The sequence below is a fragment of the Oncorhynchus nerka genome, linkage group LG15 (genome assembly GCF_034236695.1).
Source record: "Oncorhynchus nerka isolate Pitt River linkage group LG15, Oner_Uvic_2.0, whole genome shotgun sequence".
NCBI classification, from domain to species: Eukaryota; Metazoa; Chordata; class Actinopteri; order Salmoniformes; family Salmonidae; genus Oncorhynchus; species Oncorhynchus nerka.
The window spans coordinates 24,865,094-24,892,185 of record NC_088410.1 but is presented as its reverse complement, the minus strand read 5'-3'; the positions used below and the strand labels follow the sequence as shown (position 1 = coordinate 24,892,185).

Here is a 27,092-nt window from a genome sequence, read left to right as displayed (position 1 = left end):
AGGAGAAAGAGAAAGAGAGATGGAAAGAGAAAGATAGAAAGACGGCCCCTCTTCTCCCCTTTCACCCCCGTCACCCTCCCAAATGTCACTCATCCATCAACATTCTGCGTCTCCATGGCAACACTCACCCCATCGCTGGAGAACTGTCATTACTGGAGCTGCAAGACAGAGTGACTCCCGTCAGTTACACACACCCACACACACACACACACACGGCGGACTAATTCATATCAACCTCTTAGAATGACTCCTGTGAGTTAAACACAAGTGTGATAACACATTCCAACACACTCACACTCCAACACACTCCAACACACACACAACTTGGCTCACAAACAGATGAATATGAACATTTCCTAAGAGCCAAGGGGAGAGAGAGGTATATTGTGTATTAATGTGCATATTGTGTATGTCATAAAATGCTGACTAACGGCTGACTAATGGCAAATAAACTGCAAGCTATACAATTCAAAAATAAAATAATTACAGCTTAAAGTTTTACCATTATAACATAAGGTATAACATCTTCATAATGTTGTAAAGGTTTCACCCCGCTACCCTCTAGAAGGTGGAGACAGTCCAGGTGCATCACAGAGAGACTGAAAAAAAGCTTTTAATCTCCAGGCCATCAGACTGTTAAACAGTCACCACTAGCCGGCCTCCGCCCAGTACCCTGCCCTGAACTTTAGTCACTGATACTAGCCGGATACCACCCGGTACTCTACCCTCCACCTTAGAGACTGCTGCCCTATGTACACAGTCATGGAACACTGTTAACATCCTATTTTACCCACTTCATATGTATACACTGTATTCTAGTTGATCATCCTATAGAACTACTGCTGTACACACCTTTTCTATTCATATATTGTCCATAATGCCTATACACACAATCATATACAGTACCAGTCAAAAGTTTGGGCACCTACTCATTCCAGGGTTTTTCTTTATTACTATTTTCTACATTGTAGAATATGTCAAAACTATGAAATAACACATAATAATCCACCCCTCATGTAGTAACTAAAAAAGTGTTAAACAAATCAAATTATATTTTATATTTGAGATTCTTCAAAGTAGCCACCCTTTGCCTTGATGACAGCTTTGCACACTCATGGCATTCTCTCAACCAGCTTCATGAGGCAGTCACCTGGAATGCATTTGTTAAAAGTTCACTTGTGGAATTTCTTTCCTTAATGGGTTTGAGCCAATCATTAGTGTTGTGACAAGGTTGGGGTGGTAAATAGAAGATAGCCCTATTTTGTAAAAGACCAAGTCCATATTATGGCAAGAACAGCTCAAATAAGCAAAGAGAAATGACAGATCATTATTACTTTAAGACATGAAGGTCAGTCAATACGGAACATTTCAAGAACTTTGAAAGTTTCTTCAAGTGCAGTCACAAAAACCATCAAGTGCTATGATGAAACTGGCTCTCATGAGGACCGCCACAGGAAAGGAAGACCCAGAGTTACCTCTGCTGCAGAGAATAAGTTCATTAGAGTTACCAGCCTCAAATAGTTCAAGTAACAGACACATCTCAACATCAACTGTTCAGAGGAGACTGCATGAATCAGGCCTTCATGGTCAAATTGCTGCAAAGAAAACACCACTAAAGGACACCAATAAGAAGAACAGACGGATTGCTAATATTTATATACTTCTTAATTCCTTTCTTTTATTTTGGGGATTTGGGTGTATTGTTTTGTATTGTCAGGTATTACTGCACACACGTGATAACATCTGCAAAATATGTGTACGCGAACATTTGTATTGGATTAAAGTTCTGAATGGGTCGTAAATACGTATCGGCTGCAGTACTAACCCTGTCCTGTTGAGGGGGCTGTGGAGCAGCACTAGTAGAGCCACACCAACAGCTGTGGCCAGGGCAGATCTCATCCAGAAACTCAGCTGGCAGAAGTTACAGTACTGGATGATGGCTATGGTCACTGCACAGCACAGGAACATGGTTACCTAGAGGGAGGACACACAACATTTGTTTGTGTAAACTGAAATTCCAATTTTCATCAATGCTTCTCTATGAGAAGAAATCGGGAATTGGAATTTCAGGTTATTTCCCAAATTGACTGAATTGAAATGGAACTTGACCCTGGTACACAAGAGTACTCTCACAATATATTACATATGGTAACATAAACATACTTCCCCACCAACACCCTCAACACACTCACACCTGTGAGCACATGCCTTATGCACACCAGTGGCATGGGTGAACACACACCCACACGCACATCAATAGTTGAATCCCCTGTAGAGTAGTTAGTACAGACTCTTCCATCCCTCCATCTCTCTCTCCATGCTTCCATCCCTCCCTTCTATCCCTCTCACACACATCTTCTCTTTCTCTGCCAGGTATCCCCTCTCTCTTCCATCCCTCCATCTCTCTCTCTATGCTTCCATCCCTCCCTTCTATCCCTCACACACATCTTCTCTTTCTCTGCCATATTATTCATCTCTCGTCCAATCCATCCCTCTCTTCCATCCCTCCATCTCTCTCTCCATGCTTCCATCCCTCCATCTCTCTCTCCATGCTTCCATCCCTCCATCTCTCTCTCCATGCTTCCATCCCTCCATCTCTCTCTCCATGCTTCCATCCCTCCATCTCTCCCTCCATGCTTCCATCCCTCCCTTCATCTTCTCTTTCTCTTTCCATATTATTCATCACTCTCGTCCAATCCATCCCTCTCTTCCATCCCTCCATCTCTCTCTCCATGCTTCCATCCCTCCATCTCTCTCTCCATGCTTCCATCCCTCCATCTCTCTCTCCATGCTTCCATCCCTCCATCTCTCTCTCCATGCTTCCATCCCTCCATCTCTCTCTCCATGCTTCCATCCCTCCATCTCTCTCTCCATGCTTTCATCCCTCCCTTCTATCCCTCTCATCTTCTCTTTCTCTGCCATATTATTCATCACTCTCGTCCAATCCATCCCTCTTTCATCCCTCCATCCATCCATCCCCCTCTCTCTCTGCCAGGTATCCCTCTCTCTTCCATGTTATTGTGTGTGTGTGTGTGTGTGTGTGCAAGTGTATGGGGGATCCTTGCCAAACAAGATATCAAAACACACCAGCTTGACTTGTGAGCAGTCAAGACTTGGGTTCATCCCACATGACCCCCTATTCCCTGTGTAATCAAATCAAATCAAATGTATCTTTAAAGCCCTTCGTACATCAGCTGATATCTCAAAGTGCTGTACAGAAACCCAGCCTAAAACCCCAAACAGCAAGCAAGACACATGTAGAAGCACGGTGGCTAGGAAAAACTCCCTAGAAAGGCCAAAACCTAGGAAGAAACCTAGAGAGGAACCAGGCTATGAGGGGTGGCCAGTCCTCTTCTGGCTGTGCCAGGTGGAGATTATAACAGAACATGGCCAAGATGTTCAAATGTTCATAAATGACCAGCATGGTCAAATAAAAATAATCACAGGCAGAACAGTTAAAACTGGAGCAGCAGCACGGCCAGGTATAGTAGTATAGTGCACTACCTTTTGACCAGAGCCCTATGGCAGCAGCTCCGGACTCAGAATAAGGCTAGAGAAAACAATGTGCAGTGTGTAGCCTCTGCCCAAACTAGGACCTCTATCTCTTCCACATAAAGGATTTGATAGGAGGAGAATGTCAAAAATCTGTGAAACAAGCTCCACAAGTATAGACCTCTCCATTTTCCATTGACTGTTTCTCTCTCTGAAACACTGGCACTTTCTAGTGGGTCCTACAACTGTGGACTAAGTATAACTCAATGCTCTTGACACTTAGTCCCACACACTTGAGAACACCTTTTATTGCAAATAGGTGTTGTTAGCAGTAATGCATTTGCCCTCTGTCATCTCGACCAGCGTTCAAACCCCTTTTGACGATCCCTGACTAGAGCCCCATGTCTGCCCTCCTCCTGTACCCTCTCTATCTCTCCTTACCTGGATGGGCAGGTGGAGGCTGCAGGCGAGGTGTGAGAACACGGACACGGCAGGAAGTGAGACCAGCACGGCCCCGATCACATGACGGGGGATCCAGCCTGACACCACCCTCAGCAAGGTCTGGGTACAGCTCAACACGTTGTCCAGGTAGAACGTCATACTGCAGGGGGCCGAGGGGGAGGAGGGACAAGTAAATAGCAAGAAAGGACAACATTGTGATACACTGACTCACATCCCTATCAGTTCATTCTCTCTCACTCCCTCCCTCCCTAATTTCTCATTCCTCCATATAGCAACAGGGAGACCAACTCCAGCAGACACTTTTCACTTTACCCACCCTCTCTCCCTCCCACTATCTCCCCCCTCCATCCCTCACCGTATGGATAGCACCAGGGAGACCAGCTCTAACAGACCAGCAGCGGTAGCCAATCCCAGGACGGTTGCCGGAGGCGTCTCCATGGTGACCATGGGAACCAGGAAGCAGGCCAAGGTGAGGGCGAGGAACACAGAGCAGGATAGGAGAACATCCAGGAAGGAGCTGAAGGTAGGGCTGGCGAAGGTCTGCACCGGGGCCTGGGTCTCCACCTGGAGGGGAGAGAGTAGTCAGAGACATAGAGAGAAGGTCTGCACCGGGGCCTGGGTCTCCACCTGGAGGGGAGAGAGTAGTCAGAGACATAGAGAGAAGGTCTGCACCGGGGCCTGGGTCTCCACCTGGAGGGGAGAGAGTAGTCAGAGACAGAGAGAGAAGGTCTGCACCGGGGCCTGGGTCTCCACCTGGAGGGGAGAGAGTAGTCAGAGACAGAGAGAGAAGGTCTGCACCGGGGCCTGGGTCTCCACCTGGAGGGGAGAGAGTAGTCAGAGACATAGAGAGAAGGTCTGCACCGGGGCCTGGGTCTCCACCTGGAGGGGAGAGAGTAGTCAGAGACATAGAGAGAAGGTCTGCACCGGGGCCTGGGTCTCCACCTGGAGGGGAGAGAGTAGTCAGAGACAGAGAGAGAAGGTCTGCACTGGGCCTGGGTCTCCACCTGGAGGGGAGAGAGTAGTCAGAGACAGAGAGAGGTCTGCACCGGGGCCTGGGTCTCCACCTGGAGGGGAGAGAGTAGTCAGAGACAGAGAGAGAAGGTCTGCACCGGGGCCTGGGTCTCCACCTGGAGGGGAGAGAGTAGTCAGAGACAGAGAGAGAAGGTCTGCACTGGGGCCTGGGTCTCCACCTGGAGGGGAGAGAGTAGTCAGAGACAGAGAGAGAAGGTCTGCACCGGGGCCTGGGTCTCCACCTGGAGGGGAGAGAGTAGTCAGAGACAGAGAGAGAAGGTCTGCACCGGGGCCTGGGTCTCCACCTGGAGGGGAGAGAGTAGTCAGAGACAGAGAGAGAAGGTCTGCACCGGGGCCTGGGTCTCCACCTGGAGGGGAGAGAGTAGTCAGAGACATAGAGAGAAGGTCTGCACCGGGGCCTGGGTCTCCACCTGGAGGGGAGAGAGTAGTCAGAGACAGAGAGAGAAGGTCTGCACCGGGGCCTGGGTCTCCACCTGGAGGGAGAGAGTAGTCAGAGACAGAGAGAGAAGGTCTGCACCGGGGCCTGGGTCTCCACCTGGAGGGAGAGAGTAGTCAGAGACAGAGAGAGAAGGTCTGCACCGGGGCCTGGGTCTCCACCTGGAGGGGAGAGAGTAGTCAGAGACAGAGAGAGAAGGTCTGCACCGGGGCCTGGGTCTCCACCTGGAGGGGAGAGAGTAGTCAGAGAGAGAAGGAGAGGAGAAAGGAAGGGGAGAGGTGGTTTGACACTTGGGATGAGAGGGGAACCACACAGGGACAGAGAGAGGAGATAAAGTTCAGATTACTACTACTATAATGTGGTCAAACTGTTAGAACTGAAACATATTATACACACCAGCAGGGGGCTTCGTATGAACACGTGGTCAATACGGCTTTGACTGACATGGATTGAGGGTGTGTGTGTGTGTGTGTGCGTGTGTGTACCTCCTCCTGGTAGCTGATGCGGTAGGCTGTCTCCAGAGGTCTCTCCAGGAAGTTGAGGCTCAGCTTGTTGATGGGAGGCTTGAAGAAGTAGTCCTTCATCAGACTTGAAAGAGGAGAATAGATTGAGGAAAAGACGGGTAGAGGGTTTTAGGGGGGAATCCTAACTTGACCTCGACTTCTGCCTGCATGACTTGAATCATCCATTGACATCTATGCATTATTTAGGTGATCATGGAGGTTAAGTGCATCATCTCAAGCTGGGATTCCTCCCTTAGTGACTGACTTAAAATATATACGCTGTCAACACTAAACCCCACTGTTGGTAATCCTAAACCAGCCAAGCCATAGACTGTTCTCTCTGCTTCCGCACGGCAAGCGGTGCCCGTGTATCAAGTCTGACACCAACAGGCTCCTGAACAGCTTCTATCCCCGAGCCATAAGACTGCTGAAGAGCTAACAAATGTCTACACAGACGATCTGTCTGTCTAAGTTGACCCTTTAGTTATTTTTATTCTTGCACTGTCTCAATGCACACTCACGCACACTGACACGCCCAACACACACATCTATACTGACTCTATAAACACACTCACTCACACTGACACACTCAACACACATCTATACTGTCTCAATGTACACTCCCTCACACATCTATACTGACTCTATAAACACACTCACTCACACTGACACACTCAACACACATCTATACTGTCTCAATGTACACTCCCTCACACATCTATACTGACTCTATAAACACACTCACTCACACTGACACACTCAACACACACATCTATACTGACTCTATAAACACACTCACTCACACTGACACACTCAACACACACATCTATACTGACTCTATAAACACACTCACTCACACTGACACGCTCAACACACATCTATACTGACTCTATACACACTCACTCGCACTGACACACATCTATACTGACTCTATAAACACACTCACTGACACGCTCAACACACACATCTATGGTACTGGAACTGACCCTGTATATAGTATCCTTACCTCTATACATATCTACCTCTATAGATCCAGTATCCATGTACATTATAATATGGTACTGACCCTGTATATAGTATGTTTACCCCTCTACATATCTACCTCTATAGATCCAGTATCCCTGTACATTATAATATGGTACTGGTACTGACCCTGTATATAGTATGTTTACCCCTCTACATATCTACCTCTATAGATCCAGTATCCCTGTACATTATAATATGGTACTGACCCTGTATATAGTATGTTTACCTCTATACATATCTACCTCTATAGATCCAGTATCCCTGTACATTATAATATGGTACTGACCCTGTATATAGTATGTTTACCCCTATACATATCTACCTCTATAGATCCAGTATCCCTGTACATTATAATAGGGTACTGACCCTGTATATAGTATGTTTACCCCTATACATATCTACCTCTATAGATCCAGTATCCCTGTACATTATAATATGGTACTGGAACTGACCCTGTATATAGTATGTTTACCCCTCTACATATCTACCTCTATAGATCCAGTATCCCTGTACATTATAATATGGTACTGACCCTGTATATAGTATGTTTACCCCTATACATATCTACCTCTATAGATCCAGTATCCCTGTACATTATAATATGGTACTGACCCTGTATATAGTATGTTTACCCCTATACATATCTGCCTCTATAGATCCAGTATCCCTGTACATTATAATATGGTACTGGAACTGACCCTGTATATAGTATGTTTACCCCTATACATATCTACCTCTATAGATCCAGTATCCCTGTACATTATAATATGGTACAGACCCTGTATATAGTATGTTTACCTCTATAGATCCAGTGTCCCTGTACATTATAATATGGTACTGGAACGGACCCTGTGCAGCATCTTACTTTCTCCTGTCCTCTTTATTTCTTATTTTTATTTCTCCTGTGTTTTTGTTCTACCTTATGTTATTTGTGTTAGTACTACATTGATATTGATTAGTGCATTATTGGATTTAGAGTTTGGAAGAAAAAGGCCTTTCACTTTAAACCTAAGGAAGGCTAATCCTTGATCTGCCAAGACATGCCCAGTTCTGCTCCTAAATCAAATCAAATGTTATTGGTCACATACACATATTTAGAAGATGTTATTGGTCACATACACATATTTAGAAGATGTTATTGGTCACATACACATATTTAGAAGATGTTATTGGTCACATACACATATTTAGAAGATGTTATTGGTCACATACACATATTTAGAAGATGTTATTGGTCACATACACATATTTAGAAGATGTTATTGGTCACATACACATATTTAGAAGATGTTATAGATCACATACACATATTTAGAAGATGTTATTGCGGGTGTAGCAAAATGCTTGTGTTCCTAGCTCCAACAGTGTAGTAGTATCTAACAGCAGTGCAGTAGTATCTAACAGCAGTGCAGTAGTATCTAACAACAGTGCAGTAGTATCTAACAGCAGTGCAGTACTATCTAACAACAGTGCTGTAGTATCTAACAGCAGTGCAGTAGTATCTAACGACAATGCAGTACTACCTAACAACAGTGCAGTAGTATCTAACAACAGTGCAGTAATATTTAACAGCAGTGCAGTAGTATCTAACAACAGTGCAGTAGTATATAACAACAGTGCAGTAGTATCTAACAACAGTGCAGTAGTATCTAACAACAGTGCAGTAATATCTAACAACAGTGCAGTAGTAAATAACAGCAGTGCAGTAGTATTTAACAACAGTGCAGTAGTATCTAACAACAGTGCAGTACTATCTAACAAAAGTGCAGTAGTATCTAACAACAGTGCAGTAGTATCTAACAACAGTGCAGTAGTATCTAACAACAGTGCAGTAGTATCTAACAGTGCAGTAGTAAATAACAACAGTGCAGTAGTATCTAACAACAGTGCAGTAGTATCTAACAACAGTGCAGTACTATCTAACAACAGTGCAGTACTATCTAACAACAGTGCAGTAGTATCTAACAACAGTGCAGTAGTATCTAACAACAGTGCAGTACTATCTAACAACAGTGCAGTAGTATCTAACAACAGTGCAGTAGTATCTAACAACAGTGCAGTAGTATCTAACAGTGCAGTAGTAAATAACAGCAGTGCAGTAGTATCTAACAGCAGTGCAGTAGTATCTAACAACAGTGCAGTAGTATATAACAGCAGTGCAGTAGTATCTAACAACAGTGCTGTAGTATATAACAGCAGTGCAGTAGTATCTAACAACAGTGCAGTAGTATCTAACAGCAGTGCAGTAGTATCGAACAACAGTGCAGTAGTATCTAACAGCAGTGCAGTAGTATCTAACAGCAATGCAGTAGTATCTAACAGCAGTGCAGTAGTATCTAACAACAGTGCAGTAGTATCTAACAACAGTGCAGTAGTATCTAACAACAGTGCAGTAGTATCTAACAGCAGTGCAGTAGTATCTAACAACAGTGCAGTAGGATCTAACAACAGTGCAGTAGTATCTAACAACAGTGCAGTAGTATCTAACAGCAGTGCAGTAGTATCTAACAACAGTGCAGTAGGATCTAACAACAGTGCAGTAGTATCTAACAACAGTGCAGTACTATCTAACAACAGTGCAGTAGTAAATAACAACAGTGCAGTACTATCTAACAACAGTGCAGTACTATCTAACAGCAGTGCAGTAGTATCTAACAACAGTGCAATAATATCTAACAACAGTGCAGTAGTATCTAACAACAGTGCAATAATATCTAACAACAGTGCAGTAGTATCTAACAACAGTGCAGTAGTATCTAACAACAGTGCAATAATATCTAACAACAGTGCAGTAGTATCTAACAACAGTGCAGTAGTATCTAACAACAGTGCAGTAGTATCTAACAACAGTGCAGTAGTATCTAACAACAGTGCAGTAGTATCTAACAGCAGTGCAGTAGTATCTAACAACAGTGCAGTAGTATCTAACAACAGTGCAGTAGTATCTAACAACAGTGCAGTAGTATCTAACAACAGTGCAGTAGTATCTAACCACAGTGCAGTACTATCTAACAGCAGTGCAGTAGTATCTAACAACAGTGCAGTAGTATCTAACCACAGTGCAGTAGTATCTAACAGCAGTGCAGTAGTATCTAACAACAGTGCAGTAGTAAATAACAACAGTGCAGTAGTATCTAACAACAGTGCAGTAGTATCTAACAGCAGTGCAGTAGTATCTAACAACAGTGCAGTAGTATCTAACAACAGTGCAGTAGTATCTAACCACAGTGCAGTAGTATCTAACAGCAGTGCAGTAGTATCTAACAACAGTGCAGTAGTATCTAACCACAGTGCAGTAATATCTAACAGCAGTGCAGTAGTATCTAACAACAGTGCAGTAGTATCTAACCACAGTGCAGTACTATCTAACAGCAGTGCAGTAGTATCTAACAGCAGTGCAGTAGTATCTAACCACAGTGCAGTAGTATCTAACAGCAGTGCAGTAGTATCTAACAACAGTGCAGTAGTATCTAACCACAGTGCAGTACCATCTAACAGCAGTGCAGTAGTATCTAACAGCAGTGCAGTAGTATCTAACAACAGTGCAGTATTATCTAACAACAGTGCAGTAGTATCTAACAGCAGTGCAGTAGTATCTAACAACAGTGCAGTAGTATCTAACAACAGTGCAGTAGTATCTAACAGCAGTGCAGTAGTATATAACAACAGTGCTGTAGTATCTAACAACAGTGCAGTAGTATCTAACAACAGTGCAGTAGTATCTAACAACAGTGCAGTAGTATCTAACAACAGTGCAGTAGTATCTAACCCAGTAGTATCTAACAACAGTGCAGTAGTATCTAACAACAGTGCAGTACTATCTAACAACAGTGCAGTAGTATCTAACAACAGTGCAGTAGTATCTAACCACAGTGCAGTAGTATCTAACAACAGTGCAGTAGTATCTAACCACAGTGCAGTAGTATCTAACAGCAGTGCAGTAGTATCTAACAACAGTGCAGTAGTATCTAACAACAGTGCAGTAGTATCTAACAGCAGTGCAGTAGTATATAACAACAGTGCTGTAGTATCTAACAACAGTGCAGTAGTATCTAACAACAGTGCAGTAGTATCTAACAACAGTGCAGTAGTATCTAACAGCAGTGCAGTAGTATCTAACAACAGTGCAGTAGTAAATAACAACTAGTCCTATCAACTAGTCCAGGGTCAGCTTTAGACCGTCAATCATTCCACTAAAGCCACCTACTATCGCCCAACTTTAATATGCCCCTCTAAACTGGTTCAGGGTCAGGGTTTATGACTGAACTCTGATCTAGGTTATTTAGATGTACTGAACTCAAAACAGTTCATAAGTAAAGCCAAAAGCCCTCATACTCCCTCCGGTCCTCACCTGTCCTCCTTGATGACATCAACAAAATGGACGTCACTCTTCTCCCTGAAGTTCTTGGAGCGTAGCGGGATGAGGGCGGAGTGGTCCATGCCTGTGCCCCCCGGTCCCGCCCCTCCTGGACCCCCCATACCCAGGCTGGTACCCGTCCCTGTGCCCGTACTGGTCTTCTTTTCTTTCTCCTGGAGCATGTCACATAGAGAGCTCTGGCTGGCCATCACCGAGTCCTCCAGTGGAGGACTGAGAATGCCATTCAGAGCCCTGGGGCTGCAGCCTGGAGTAAACTACAGAAGAAGAAGGTGAGAGAGGGATGTGTGTTAGATAAGTGTGTGGTGCAGGTGTGTGTTATTAGTAGGTGTGTGGTAAGCTACGTTGGAACAGGAGTGTGTTGTCAGTGTGGATGTGTCGTTGCGTGCCAGGATAGGCGTGTGATCTACCTTGGCGCTGTTAGTCTTATGTTCATCCTGGCATCCATTGAGTCCGGCCCCCTCCTCTGTCTGCTCCCCATTCACAGTGCAGGACACACACTGAGCATGCTCTAACTTCCTCCCTGAATCAGCCCCCTGCAGAGGGGAGGCATGAGGGCAGAGGTGTGGGGGGCATAACACACACACTCAGGATGTAATACAGACAACCACACTGACACATGCTTAATTCCTCCCTGAGATCACCATAACACTTCATCCCTGCAGACAACCACCATAACACACACTTAATAATACACAGACAATCACCATAACACACACACTTAATAATACACAGACAATCACCATAACACACACACTTAATAATACACAGACAATCACCATAACACACACACTTAATAATACACAGACAACCACCATAACACACACACTTAATAATACACAGACAATCACCATAACACACACACGCTCCCACACACAATCAACCCAGCAGTTGCACTGCGCAGTCCGACAATCAGACAGTTAGTTAGTCAGTCAGTCAGTGATTCAGACCTGCCGACAGACAGTTAGTCAGTCAGTCAGTCAGACCTGCCGATAGACAGTCAGTCAGTTAGTGATTCAGACCTGCAGACAGACAGAGAGAGACAGTAATATAAGCTGTGGTGTATCACAGTGTGTTTGCACAACACCAGAGACAGTAGTGGCGGAGTTAAAGGGCAATTCCACCACTTTTCAACCTCATTTTCATCATCGCCAGCACAATACCAGTGTATATGGGAAAAATGTTATATCTGATGACATCATCAAAAGAAAAATAATGCCACAGAGATGCATGAGGACCTTTCTTATTTTTTTAACCACAGATCATTGAAACGTGCCGTTTTCACATATGTAGAGACACTGGCATTGTGCTGGAGATAATGAATATGAGGTTGAAAAGTGGCGGAATTGCCATTTAAAGGAAAGATCCACCTATTTTGAATGTTATGTAGTTTTTGTGCAGCTCTGAATGATGTTTTATCAATTACAGGGGTCATTTAATGTTTTCATGTGTATCTGAGCTATTGCCGTTCAAGCTGGCAGAAATACAACTGGCTTGATGAGTTTTGTAACATAGTCATCTTTCCTTTAACAATGCTGTGGGGCAAACAAGGAAATACACAAACACTGGATTACTAGAAGTGGCCAACGGCCAGCCGGTATCAGCCTGTTCAAACACGCTAAAGCTAGTTGGGCTAGATAAAGGTATCATAGTTCATATACAGCTAATACTAGCAAGGCTCTCATAATTTTAAACATGGCTAATGCTAGGCAAGTTCAAAAAGAGCTTATACTAAGAGCTTGTACTAACTAGGCTAGCAAGTGCTCTCACAGTTCAAACACAATGCTAGAATAGGTTAGCTAACCGCTCTCACAGTTCAAACACAATGCTAGAATAGGTTAGCTAACCGCTCTCACAGTTCAAACACAATGCTAGAATAGGTTAGCTAACCGCTCTCACAGTTCAAACACAATGCTAGAATAGGTTAGCTAACCGCTCTCACAGTTCAAACACAATGCTAGAATAGGTTAGCTAACCGCTCTCACAGTTCAAACACAATGCTAGAATAGGTTAGCTAACCGCTCTCACAGTTCAAACACAATGCTAGAATAGGTTAGATAACCGCTCTCACAGTTCAAACACAATGCTAGAATAGGTTAGCTAACCGCTCTCACAGTTCAAACACAATGCTAGAATAGGTTAGCTAACCGCTCTCACAGTTCAAAATGAAATGCTAGCCAGGCTAGATTGATGTCTCACAATTCAAACACAGCCAATACTAGGCTAGGTTAGCTAGTGCTCTCATTGTTCAACATTACTGATGCTAGCTAGGCTAGCTCTCATAATCGAAACACAGTGGAAGCTCAGGGGGAAAAAATCTTTCTAGGAACTAGTTTGCTGTTCCTGCACTAATGCAAAAGTTCTCTGAATATGTTTTTATGAAAAGTGTGTGTCTGTGAATATGTTTCAGATAAACACACATAAAAGATGTATCTAGCTACGTGTGATGTGTCAGCCTTTGCTGTGAGTGTATTTGATCTGTATATTAGTCAGCTCATGTATAAGTGTGTGTGTACGTCAGTTTGTACGTATGAGTTTGTGTATGTGTGTGTGTGTGTGTGTGTGTACGTCAGTTTGTACGTATGAGTTTGTGTATGTGTGTGTGTGTGTGTGTGTGTGTACGTCAGTTTGTACGTATGTGTGTGTGTATGTGTGTGTGTGTGTGTGTGTGTGTATGTGTGTGTGTGTCTTTGCACTAGCTCTTTACTGAGTGAGTCACACACTCATATTGTGCTTCTCTGTTTCTCTCACGTGTCTTTTAGAATCACCAAGGCTGAGAGCCCATTCATCTCTTCTGTCTTTAAGTTTCTCCCTCCTCCCTCCATCACTCACTTTCCTCCATCACTATCTATCTTTCTCTCTCTTCTTTTCACTCTACCACTTCCATTGGCAGACACACCACCATAAGAAGAAGTGCTCTTATCTCATTTCCCGGTCTCTCTAACTCAATTCAATTCAAGGGGCTTTATTGTCATGGGAAATATATGTTACCATTGCCAAAGCAAGTGAAGTAGATAATATACAAAAGTGAAATTAACAATAAAAATGAACAGTAAACATTACACTCACAGAAGTTCCAAAAGAATAAAGACATTACAAATGTCACATTATGTTAATATACAGTGTTGTAACAATGTGCAACAATGGTTGAAGTACAAAAGGGAACTCTGTCTCTCTACACCTCTCTCTTGCATCTCTCTCTCACACCTCTCTGATTCAGAGGGGTTGGGGCTCCCAAGTGGCGCAGCATTCTAAGGCACTGCATCTCAGTGCTAGGGGGATCCCTACAGACCCTGATTCGATTCCAGGCTGTATCACAACCGGCTGTGATTGGGAGTCCCATAGGGCGGCACACAATTGGCCCAGCGTTGTCCGTGTTAGGGTTTGGCCGCCATTGTAAATAAGAATTTGTTTTAACTGACTTGCCTGGTTAAATAAAACTTCTTTTTTTTTATAAATGGGGAAGACATTTCAGTTGAATGCATTCAGTTGTACAACTGACTAGGTATCCCCCTTTATCTCCCTCCCTCTCTCCACCCCTCAAATCAGTTCATGAGAACCAAAACCCACCAGACTCTATCTCGCCTCTCTCTTCTGTTGCCAGATCAGTCACTGTCACTGGTGTCACTATGAACAACATACCTAATATAGTAATCTATTCTATTCTAGCCTGTCTGGGTCTCCCTGGCTGTCCCTGGGTGTGTGTGTGTTCACACATGTGTGCCTCGGAGTTGTGGTCCCTTAGCTGGATTTAAAAGGAGCCTACCGGGCCTTTTGTGTGATGCTTGAGCATCTGCCTGTCTGTCTGCCTGCCTGTCTGTCTGTCTGTCTGTCTGTCTGTCTGTCTGTCTGTCTGTCTGTCTGTCTGTCTGTCTGTCTGTCTGTCTGTCTGTCTGTCTGTCTGTCTGTCTGTCTGTCTGTCTGTCTGTCTATGTCTGTGTCTGTCTGTCTCTGCATGTATGTGTCTGTCTGTCTCTGCGTGTCTGTCTGTCTGTCTCTGCATGTATGTGTCTGTCTGTCTGTCTCTGCATGTATGTGTCTGTCTGTCTGTCTCTGCATGTGTGTGTCTGTCTGTCTGTCTCTGCATGTGTGTCTGTCTGTCTGTCTCTGCATGTGTGTCTGTCTGTCTGTCTCTGCATGTGTGTCTGTCTGTCTGTCTCTGCATGTGTGTCTGTCTGTCTGTCTGTCTGTGTGTCTGTCTGTCTGTCTGTCTCTGCGTGTTGTCTGTCTGTCTGTCTGTCTGTCTCTGCTTGTCTGTCTGTCTGTCTCTGCGTGTCTGTCTGTCTGTCTCTGCGTGTCTGTCTGTCTGTCTCTGCGTGTCTGTCTGTCTGCCTCTGCGTGTCTGTCTGTCTGTCTCTGCGTGTTTGTCTGTCTCTGCGTGTCTGTCTGTCTGTCTGTCTGTCTGTCTGTCTCTGTATGTGTGTGTGTCTGTCTGTCTGTCTGTCTGTCTGTCTGTCTGTCTGTCTGTCTGTCTGTCTGTCTCTGCGTGTCTGTCTGTCTGTCTCTGCATGTATGTGTCTGTCTGTCTGTCTGTCTCTGCATGTATGTGTCAGTCTGTCTGTCTCTGCATGTATGTGTCTGTCTGTCTGTCTGTCTGTCTGTCTGTCTGTCTGTCTGTCTGTCTGTCTGTCTGTCTGGGCCTACAGCAGCACCTAGATCTTCTGCCAGACCTGAGCCCTGACAGTAAATCTCAGTAAGACCAAAATAATGGTGTTCAAAAAAGGTCCAGTCGCCAGGACCACAAATACAAGTGACATCTAGACACCGTTGCCCTAGAACACACAAAAAACTATACATAAACATCAGCGCCACAGGTAACTTCCACAAAGCTGTGAACGATCTGAGAGACAAGGCAAGAAGGGTCTTCTATGCCATCAAAAGGAACATCAAATTTGACATACCAATGAGGATCTGGCTAAAAATACTTGAATCAGTTCTAGAACCCATTGCCCTTTATGGTTGTGAGGTCTGGGGTCCGCTCACCAACCAAGAATTCACAAAATGGGACAAACACCAAATTGAGACTCTGCATGCAGAATTCTGCAAAAAATATCCTCAGTAAAACACCAAATAATGCATGCAGAGCAGAATTAGGCTGATACCCGCTAATTATCAAAATCCAGAAAAGAGACGTTAAATTCTACAACAACCTATAAGGAAGTGATTCCCAAACCTTCCATAACAAAGCCATCACCTACAGAGATGGACTTGGAAAAGAGTCCCCTAAGCAAGCCGGTCCTGGGGCACTGTTCACAAACAGAACCCACAGAGCCCCAGGACAGCAACGCAATTAGACCCAACCATATATCATGAGAAAACAAAAAGATAATTACTTGACACATTGGAAAAAATTAACAAAAAAACAGAGCAAACTAGAATGCTATTTGGCCCTACACAGAGAGTGCACAGCGGCAGAATACCTGACCACTGTGACTGACCCAAAATTAAGGAAAGCTTTGACTATGTACAGACTCAGTGAGCATATCCTTGCTATTGAGAAAGGCTGCCGTAGGCAGACCTGGCTCTCAAGAGAAGACAGGCTATGTGCTCACTGCCCACAAAATGAGGTGGAAACTGACCTGCACTTCATAACCTCCTGCCCAATGTATGACCATATAAGAGACCCATATTTCCCCCAGATTACACAGATCCACAAAGAATTCAAAAACAAACCCGATTATGATAAAGTCCCATATCTACTGGGTGAAATACCACAGTGTGCCATCACAGCAGCAAGATTTGTGACCTGTTGCCACAAGAACGTTAACACTAGAAGCTTATTACCTAAAATGGATCAATTGAAAGTGTAGGTCCACAGCTCCAATCCAGATGTGTTGGTCATTACTGAGACGTGGTTAAGGAAGAGTGTTTTGAATACTGATGTTAACCTTTCTGGTTAGAACCTTTTTCGGCAAGACAGATCTTCCAAAGGTGGGTGAGTGGCAATCTTTACCAAGGATCACCTTCAGTGCTCAGTTGTCTCCACCAAGTCTGTCCCCAAACAATTTGATTTGCTGGTTTTAAGTATTAAACTTTCAAATAGCACCCAGCAACAGTCACCAAAGAGCTATCGTCCTCCATCAGCACCGGCCTGTACCTGCCCTAAGCTCTCTCCTGGCACCTTACACTAAGTCTGAATTTGTCCTGCTAGGTGACCTAAACTGGGACATGCTTACACCACCTGACCAGGTCCTAAAGCAATGGGACTCCCTAAATCTCTCTCAGATTATTACCAATCCCACAAGGTATGACTCCAAACACCCATCAAAGGCTACTCTTCTTGATGTTATCCCCACAAATAATCCTGATAGGTATCAGTCTGGTGTTTTCTGTAATGACCTTAGTGATCACTGTTTTACAGCCTGTGTTCGTAATGGCTGCTCAGTGAAACGACCTGTCCTGATTTGTTATAGACCCTTGCTAAAAAGCTTTAATGAGCAAGCCTTCCTTCATGAACTGGCCTCTGGAAAATGGTATAGAATCAGCTTGATCCCCTCTATCGAAGACACTTGGACATTTTTTGATATGTTCAGTGGTATTGTTAACAAACACGCCCGCATAAAGAACATTTAAATTAAAAACAACCGTGATCTTGCAGAGTTACTCCACCTCAAAAATTACATTTGGCAAAAGGCTCGGCACACGCATACTCAGGCTGACTGGCTCTCATTCAGGCAAATGAGAAATAAGTGCACTCAGGCTATCCAGAAGGCCAAAGTTAGTTACTTTAAGGAGCAGTTCTCTCTCTGTGGGTTTAACCCCAAGAAGTTCCGGAAAATGGAAAAGACCTGGAGAATAAACCCTCCTCCTCACAGCTTCTCGTGTCCCTTAAAGTTGATGATGCGGTTGTTACTGACAAGAAGCACATGACTGAGCTCTTTAAATCACCACTTCATTAAATCAGGATTCCTATTTGACTCAGCCATGCCTCCTTGCCCGTCCAACATTTCCTCATCTCCCACCCCTTCTAATGCGACTATCCCCGATGCTTCTCCCTCTTTTTCCCCTGCCCCACTACAAAGTTTCTCCCTGCAGGCAGTCACTGAGTCCGAGGTGCTAAAAAGGTTCCTGAAACTTGACCCCAAAAAAACATCAGATGGTTTAGACCCTTTCTTCTTTAAGGTTGCTGCCCCCTATCATCGCCAAGCCTATCTCCAACCTTTTTAACCTTTCCCTCCTTTCAGGGGAGGTTCCCATTGCTTGGAAGGCAGCCACGGTTCGTGCTTTATTTAAAGGGTCAATAAGATCAAGCTGATCCTAACGGTTATAGGCCTATTTCTATTTTGCCATGTTTATCAAAAGTGTTGGAAAAACTTGTCAATAATCAACTGACTGGCTTTCTTGATGTCTATATTTTCTCTGGTATGCAATCTGGTTTACGCTCAGGTTATGGATGTGTCACTGCAACCTTAAAGGTCCTCAATGATGTCACCAATGCCTTTGATTCTAAGCAATGTTGTGCTGCTATTTTTATTGACTTGGCCAAAGCTTTAATATCGTTTAATTACGATAGACCATTCCATTCTTGTGGGCCGGCTAAGGAGTATTGGTGTCTCTGAGGGGTCTTTGGCCTGGTTTGCTAGCTACCTCTCTCAAAGAGTGCAGTGTATAAAGTCAGACAATCTGCTGTCTCAGCCACTGCCTGTCACCAATGGACTACCCCAAGGCTCAATCCTAGGCCCTACGCTCTTCTCAATTTACATCAACAACATAGCTCAGGCAGTAAGAAGCTCTCTCATCCATTTATATGCAGATGATACAGTCTTATACTCAGCTGGCCCCTCCCTGGATTTTGTGTTAAATTCTCTACAACAAAACTGTCTTAGTGTCCAACAAGCTTTCTTTACCCTTAACCTTGTTCTGAACACCTCCAAAACAAAGGTCATGTGGTTTGGTAAGAAGAATGCCCCTCCTCCCACAGGTGTGATTACTACCTCTGAGGGTTTAGAGCTTGAGGTAGTCCCCTCATACAAGTACTTAGGTGTATGGCTAGACGGTGCACTGTCCTTCTCTCAGCACATATCAAAGCTGCAGGCTAAAGTTAAATCTAGACTTGGTTTCTTCTATCGTAATTGCTCCTCTTTCACCCCAGCTGCCAAACTAAGCCTGATTCAGATGACCATCCTACCCATGATAGATTACGGAGACCTAATTTATAGATCAGCAGGTAAGTGTACTCTCGAGCGGCTAGATGTTCTTTACCATTCGGCCCTCAGATTTTCCACCAATGCTCCTTATAGGACACATCACTGCACTCTATACTCCTCTGTAAACTGGTAATCTCTATATACCTGTCGCAAGACCCACTGGTTGATGCTTATTTATAAAACCCTCTTAGGCCTCACTCCCCCCTGTCTGAGATATCTACTGCAGCCCTCATCCTCCATATACAACATCCGTTCTGCCAGTCACATTCTGTTAAAGGTCCCCAGAGCACACACATCTCTCGATCGCTCCTCATTTCAGTTCGCTGCAGCTAGTGACTGGAACAGGCTGCAACAAACACTCAAACGGGACAGTTTTATCTCCATCTCTTCATTCAAAGACTCAATCATGGATGCTCTTACTGACAGTTGTAGCTGCTTTGAGTGAAATATTGTTGCCTCTACCTTCTTGCCCTGTTGATGTTTGTACCATGTTTTGTGCTGCTACCATGTTGTGTTGCTACCATGTTGTTGTCATGTGTTGCTGCCTTGCTATGTTGTAGTCTTAGGTCTCTCTATATGTAGTGTTGTGTTGTCTCTCTTGTCGTAATGTGTGTTTTGTCCTATATTTATATATACAGCTCTGGAAAAAATGAAGAGACCACTGCAAAATGATCAGTTTCTCTGGTTTTACTATTTATAGGTATGTGTTTGGGTAAAATTAACATTTTTGTTTATTCTATAAACTACTGACAACATTTCTCCCAAATTCCAAATAAAAATATTGTAATTTAATGGTCAAAATAACTAAAAAGATGCAGTGTTGTCAGACCTTGATATATCATTCTGAAACATGAGGTGATGACTGCGGATGAATGGCACGACAATGGGCCTCAGGATCTCATCATGGTATCTCTGTGCATTCAAACTGACATCGATAAAATGCAATTGTGTTCGTTGTCCATAGCTTATGCCTGCCCATACCATAACCCCTCCGACACCTCATTTATTTATAGAATTGCCTGCTTTCCTTTATATGAACTGTAATTGTTGCATGTTGCGTTTATATTTTTGTGCGATAGGCTGTTTTCAGCTACCAGATCTCTCAGTCTCACGGCAGAATTAGACATTCATTCATGTTTCTCGAACGTCAAATTTCAAAGTTGTTCCAAACGTCAAATTTCTAAGTCTTTATTCTTAATTTAAGGCATTACCTACGAATGGTTACGGTAAGGGTTAAGGTTTGGGCTTAAAACAAAAATTGACAAAGCTACTTTCTGTCGCTGGATTCGGACACAAAACCTTTTCCACCAGAGGCAGATGCCCATCTTTCATCCCCGCCCACAACACCGAAACCTACTTGAAGGTAACAGCGCTCACTGTTGCCCCTAGTGGCCGGTTTCCACTTCATTTCCCAACATCCTCAGACATGGGTGGACATTGAATACTGACTTGTATCACGGGTGACCTGGTTGGTTTTCAAAGCAAAACAGGTTTCATATAGCTAAAAATACAGTTTCCCAGACGCATCAAAATAACAAAAAAAGGGTGTGCCTGTGTTTATGTATGGTGATGTCTCTGCAAATGGAGGTGGATGCGTGTCCAATATAGTTGAAAGGAAAAGCTATAGAGCTGGAATCATGTCCATATAAACTTCCCTAATAACCCTATACTCTGTGTGTCAACCCTCTCTAGGATGTACATCTATCCAGTCAGTGTATGGGAGGAACACTTAGCTTGACAGCCTGACACACACACACACACACACTGAGAGGAACACTTAGGCCTGACAGCATGACACACTTTAGCCTTTAATGCACCTGATGGATTCTATTGATTCTGTATAATACACAGGCTGCTGGGCACACACATACACACAATCCCAGCGAAGAACACACACATACACACAATCCCAGCGAAGAACACACACACGGTGAAGGGACACCCACACACGCTTCATCTACTATGGCTGCTGTGGAGACAGAAATAGACAGAAGAGCAGAAACAAAGTTTCTTTCTTTTTCTGATAACCACTTATTTTCACTCTATGAATGAATACACACACACACTTGTACACTTTCTATCATTCTCGCTTTCTCTTTCCCTGTCTTTTTCTCTTTCCAACCTAGAGGCCATTGTGTCCTTGAGAAGAAAGCTGAGTAAACTCCAAACCTTTTTTTAAACTAGGCAAGCCAGTTAAGAACAAATTCTTATTTACAATGACGGCCTACCGGGGAACAATGGCGGCTTACCGGGGAACATTGGCGGCCTACCGGTTCTGCCCCTGACTGCCTTGTTCAGGGATTCAATCCAGCAACCTTTTGTTTACTGGCTCAACGCTCTAACCACTAGGCTACCTGCCAGCCCAATGAGAGAGATGGAGAGTGAGGGAGGGAGAGAAGACAGTGCCTGTAGACCGTTTCCTGAGAGAGAGAGAGAGAGAGAGAGAGAGAGAGAGAGAGAGAGAGAGAGAGACAGGGAGGGCATGAGAGGGCATATGTGCCAGGTGTTTGTAGCCCAGCCAGTTGGCATTGGCAACACTGATTTCTCTAGGGAAGAGAGAGAGAGAGGGAGAGGAAGAGAGAGAGGGAGAGAGAGAGGAAGAGAGAGAGAGAGAGAGAGAGAGGGAGAGAGAGAGAGAGAGAGAAGAGAGAGAAGAGAGAAAGAGAGGAAGAGAGAGAGAGGGAGGAGAGAGAAGAGAGAGAGAGAGAGAGAGAGAGAGAGAGAGAGAGAGAGAGAGAGAGAGAGAGAGAGAGAGAGAAGAGAGAGAGAGGGAGAGAGAGAGGAAGAGAGAGAGAGAGAGAGAGAGAGGAAGAGAGAGAGAGAGAGAGAAGAGAGAGAGAGAGAGAGAGAGAGAGTACATGTGCTTGTACATGTGCGTGAGAGAGGGGCCTATACCATGCTGGCAGCAATACTTTCAGGGGTAAGGAGAGGGGGGTCCAGTAGAGATATGGCTTGAGGGTGAGAGTGTTTAAAATTCAATTGAGCGCTAATGGCATGTTCATCAGTTAATGAGAGAGGGAGAGCCAGAGAGAGAAGTGAGAGGGAGGAAGAGAGAGGCAGAGAGAGGAGAGAGGAAAGAGAGAGGGAGGGAGTGAGTGAGAGAAGGAGAGGCCGAGAGAGGGAGTGAGTGAGAGAAGGAGAGGCAGAGAGAGAGAGAGAGAGAGAGAGAGAGAGGGAGAGAGTGAGAGGGAGAGAGAGTGAGTGAGTGAGAGAAGGAGAGGCAGAGAGGGGGAGTGAGTGTGAGAAGGAGAGGCAGAGAGAGGGAGTGAGTGTGAGAAGGAGAGGCAGAGAGAGGATGTGAGTGAGAGAAGGAGAGGCAGAGACAGGAGAGAGGAGAGAGAGAGAGAGAGAGAGAGAGAGAGTGAGTGAGTGAAGGAGAGGCAGAGAGAGGGAGTGAGTGAGAGGAGAGGCAGAGAGAGGGAGTGAGTGTGAGAAGGAGAGGCAGAGAGAGGGAGTGAGTGAGAGAAGGAGAGGCAGAGAGAGGAGAGAGGCAGAGGAGGAGAGAGGGACAGATGCATACATAAACAAACAAGTGTCAGCTGCCCTGGGTTAATGATCAAAGCAAATGCTGCATACCAATACTGCAGGGGAGGAACAGCAACAAATATTCCCTTGTATACATCCACACGCACGCTTGCACGTACACATTCTAGGGTTGGCCGGTATCCAGATTTTCATACCATCATACTGTTCCTGTACCAAGGGCCGCTATTTCCCTAAACACACACCCCTCCCTAAAATGCAGTGTTGGTCCCCTAAGAGTGCAGTACCACCCACGGTTCTGCTGCCTACATCTGGTGTCCTGATGTCCCTACAGCCTGTAATGATGACCACATCCCCACTAGACAAGGATAGCACATTCACACACGCACACACACAAAAACACAAGCAGACAACACACGCACTAACGTCTGCTTCCAACTCACACCCTCAAACACATAGATCCCCTGAACGCAGCTCACTCTCTAGATCCCAATCACTTGAATCCTGATCAGCTGTTCACACACCTGTATGTCATTATCACACACTATTTATCTCAGTTCTTTAAACCCCATCATTGTGAGGTATTGTTTGTTTTGTGACACACTTTTTCACGTAATTGAATCATCCCGTGTATGATAGTTTTTTCCTGCCTCACTAACGACGCCTTTTGCCTTTTCCCTGCCTGTACTTTCGGATTTCCTGTTTCCTGATCTCCCGGACTACGTTACTAGCCTTTTCCCTGCCTGTACTTTAGCCTATCGGATTTCCTGTTTCCTATTTCCTGATCTCCCGGACTACGTTACTAGCCTTTTCCCTGCCTGTACTTTAGCCTATTGGATTTCCTGTTTCCTGATCTCCCGGACTACGTTACTAGCCTTTTCCCTGCCTGTACTTTAGCCTATTGGATTTCCTGTTTCCTATTTCCTGATCTCCCGGACTACGTTACTAGCCTTTTCCCTGCCTGCTCTGTTGCCTTTTAGGACCCTCTGTGTATGACCTTCTGCCTGCCCCTGGACCCAGCTACCTGCCTCCTTCTGTGGTCCTTTACAAATAAACACCTGCTGCGCCCTGCACCCTGCGCTTGAAACCAGCTCTGTCTCCCATCGTGTTCATTATACACACACACTAGTGCATAAGCAGACAAACACACAGTATCATACAAAGTATCATTGGCGCCCTGTATATGTGCGGGTGAGTATATATATATATTTTTTTTTTTTTTTTTTTGAGGAGACCCCCTGTATAGAGGAGACCCCCTGTATAGAGTAGACCTCCTGTATGTATGACTCAGTTGGATCTTCAGTGAACACTGCAGTATTATACCCCCAAGCCTCACGCACTATTAAATGTTCATGACAGGATATAAACAAACACGGATGCATGCCAACACACACACACACACCAGGGTTCCCGTTAGGAAAATGTGGCGCTGGACATTTGACCGGCAGCATTTTCATTTACTGGACATTTGAGAAATGTACTGGACCCATATGCATTGGGTACGTAACCTGATTAGGGCGTCCATCCACAGTTCTCAAAATGACAGAAATCCATTTACATTATGGTCATTCATATTAACAGAACATGCAAGTCGAGTATGCAATGATGTGAGGCCCTTCTTACTGAATTCTGATGTGAGGCCCTTCTTACTGAATTCTGATGTGAGGCCCTTCTTACTGAATTCGGATGTGAGGCCCTTCTTACTGAATTCGGATGTGAGGCCCTTCTTACTGAATTCTGATGTGAGGCCCTTCTTACTGAATTCTGATGTGAGGCCCTTCTTACTGAATTCTGATGTGAGGCCCTTCTTACTGACTTCTGATGTGAGGCCCTTACTACTGAATTCTGATGTGAGGCCCTTACTAATGAATTCTGATATGAGGCCCTTACTAATGAATTCTGATGTGAGGCCCTTCTTACTAAATTCTGATGCGAGGCCCTTACTGAATTCTGATGTGAGACCCTTCTTACTAAATTCTGATGCGAGGCCCTTACTAATAAATTCAGATGTGAGGCCCTTCTTACTAAATTCTGATGCGAGGCCCTTACTAATAAATTCTGATGTGAGGCCCTTCTTACTAAATTCTGATGCGAGGCCCTTCTTACTAAATTCTGATGCGAGGCCCTTCTTACTGAATTCTGATGCGAGGCCCTTCTTACTAAATTCTGATGCGAGGCCCTTCTTACTGAATTCTGATGCGAGGCCCTTCTTACTGAATTCTGATGTGAGGCCCTTCTTACTGAATTCTGATGTGCACTTTGAAAATGTTAGAATAACTGTCCACATTGACTTTTCCTCAACCTGCAAGATGTGAAATGAACAGAAAAATCACTAGCCTGTGTTAATCTACTATCCCCCATAGTAGACATTTTAATTATTCTGTTGGTCAGCTAGTCGAGTAAGAAATAGCCTATTCCAAAGAGACTCTGGGACAGTTGTGGGATGATAGAGCCCAAATTCATACAACCAGTAGGCCTAGGATACATCATTTTTGAAAAAGGGGAGATCTAATTTGCAACAACTAGCATGGGTTGCTAATATGACTAGGATTGTGCCTTTGGCTACTAGACAATGAAAGAAAGTTTATATAAAATAATTGCCTCCACCGATATGGTCTGATGTTGGCTAAGCTACACAAAATAGACACAAAAGTTATGTTGACACCCCTTCAAATTGATGGATTCGGCTATTTCAGCCACACCTGTTGCTGACCGGTGTATACAATCGAGTACACAGCCATGCAATCTTCATAGACAACCATTGGCAGTAGAATGGCCTTACTGAAGAGCTCAGTGACTTTCATCATGGCACCGTCATAGGATGCCACTTTTCCAACTAATCAGTTCGTCAAATTTCTGCCCTGCTAGAACTGCCCCGGTCAACTGTAAGTGCTGTTATTGTGAAGTGGAAACGTCTAGGAGCTGTTCGTCAGGAGCTTCATGAAATGGGTTTCCATGGCCGAGAAGCCGCACTCAAGCCTAAATTCACCATGCGCAATGCAAAGCATCGGCTGTAGTGGTGTAAAGCTCGCCGCCATTGGACTCTGAAGCAGTGGAAACGAGTTCTCTGAAGTGATGAATCACGCTTCACCATCTGGCAGTCCGACGGAAACAATCTGGGTTTGGCGGATGCCAGGAGAACGCTACCTGCCCTAATGCATAGTGCCAACTGTAAAGTTTGGCGGAGGATGAATAATGGTCTGGGGCTGTTTTTCATGGTTCAGGCTATGCCCCTTAGTGTTAACGCTACAGCATACAATGACAGTCTAGACGATTCTGTGCTTCCAACTTTGTGGCAACCGTTTGGGGAAGGCCAGTTCCTGTTTCAGCATGACAATGCCCCCGTGCACAAAACGAGGCCCATACAGAAATAGCTTGTCTAGATCGGTATGGAAGACCTTTACTGGCCTGCACAGAGCCCTGACCTCAACCCCACCAAACACCTTTGGGATGAATTGGAACGCCGACTGCGAACCAGGCCTAATCGCCCAACATCAGTGCCCAACCTCACTAAAGCTCTTGTGGCTGACTGGAAGCAAGTCCCCGTAGCAATGTTCCAACATCTAGTGGAAAGCTTTCCCAGAAGAGTGGAGGCTGTTATAGCAGCAAAGGGGAGACCAACTCCATATTAATGCCCATGATTTTGGAATGAGATGTTCGAGGAGCAGGTGTCCACACACTTCAAACTACAAGTTACAAATAGAACTGGATCAAACTGCATGGACATGAGAAATAGAGGAAGGACTAAAAACAAACTAAATATCACTATTGTAAAATAGATTGTCTGTAAAATGTGTATAAGATGTATAAACTGAAGGTAGAAGCGTTATTGTTTAGTAGTTCAATCCAATTGGGGGAAGGGTGGTAGGGTTTGCAGGGAATAATAAAGGTATATTCTAAAAAAAAGTATGTATGTCTATATAGGTATGTGTATGTATATATGTGTGTGTGTGTATGTATATATGTGTGTATGTGTATGTATATATGTGTGTATGTGTATGTACGTGTATGTATATGGATGTATATATTTACCAAAAAAAAGATATGGGCGATTGGAAATGATGCAGACAATTAAATTGATGGAAGCAACAATCCTTCCCCAATATTAAGCTGATCCACCCCTTAAATTATAGATT

The 27,092-nt window shown here is 44.4% G+C and overlaps 1 protein-coding gene and 1 long non-coding RNA gene across 2 annotated transcripts in view; one reads left to right on the top strand and one right to left on the bottom strand.

The window, feature by feature from the left end:
* LOC115122874 (adenylate cyclase type 9-like) overlaps positions 1 to 25,243 on the bottom strand; it is a 33,755-nt gene extending 8,512 nt beyond the window's left edge. The window contains exons 1-9 of the mRNA XM_065002144.1: positions 24,580 to 25,243; positions 22,369 to 22,424; positions 11,737 to 11,862; positions 11,303 to 11,583; positions 5,908 to 6,010; positions 4,310 to 4,518; positions 3,934 to 4,093; positions 1,826 to 1,974; positions 129 to 158 (exon numbers count right to left, since the gene is read on the bottom strand). Coding sequence (XP_064858216.1) covers positions 129 to 158; positions 1,826 to 1,974; positions 3,934 to 4,093; positions 4,310 to 4,518; positions 5,908 to 6,010; positions 11,303 to 11,583; positions 11,737 to 11,862; positions 22,369 to 22,424; positions 24,580 to 25,243 — 1,778 coding nt within the window. The remainder of the gene's footprint in view (positions 1 to 128; positions 159 to 1,825; positions 1,975 to 3,933; positions 4,094 to 4,309; positions 4,519 to 5,907; positions 6,011 to 11,302; positions 11,584 to 11,736; positions 11,863 to 22,368; positions 22,425 to 24,579) is intronic.
* The window catches only part of LOC135560148 (uncharacterized), a 630,141-nt gene that overhangs the window by 62,862 nt on the left and 540,187 nt on the right, over positions 1 to 27,092 (top strand). The gene's annotated exons all lie outside the window — the stretch shown is intronic.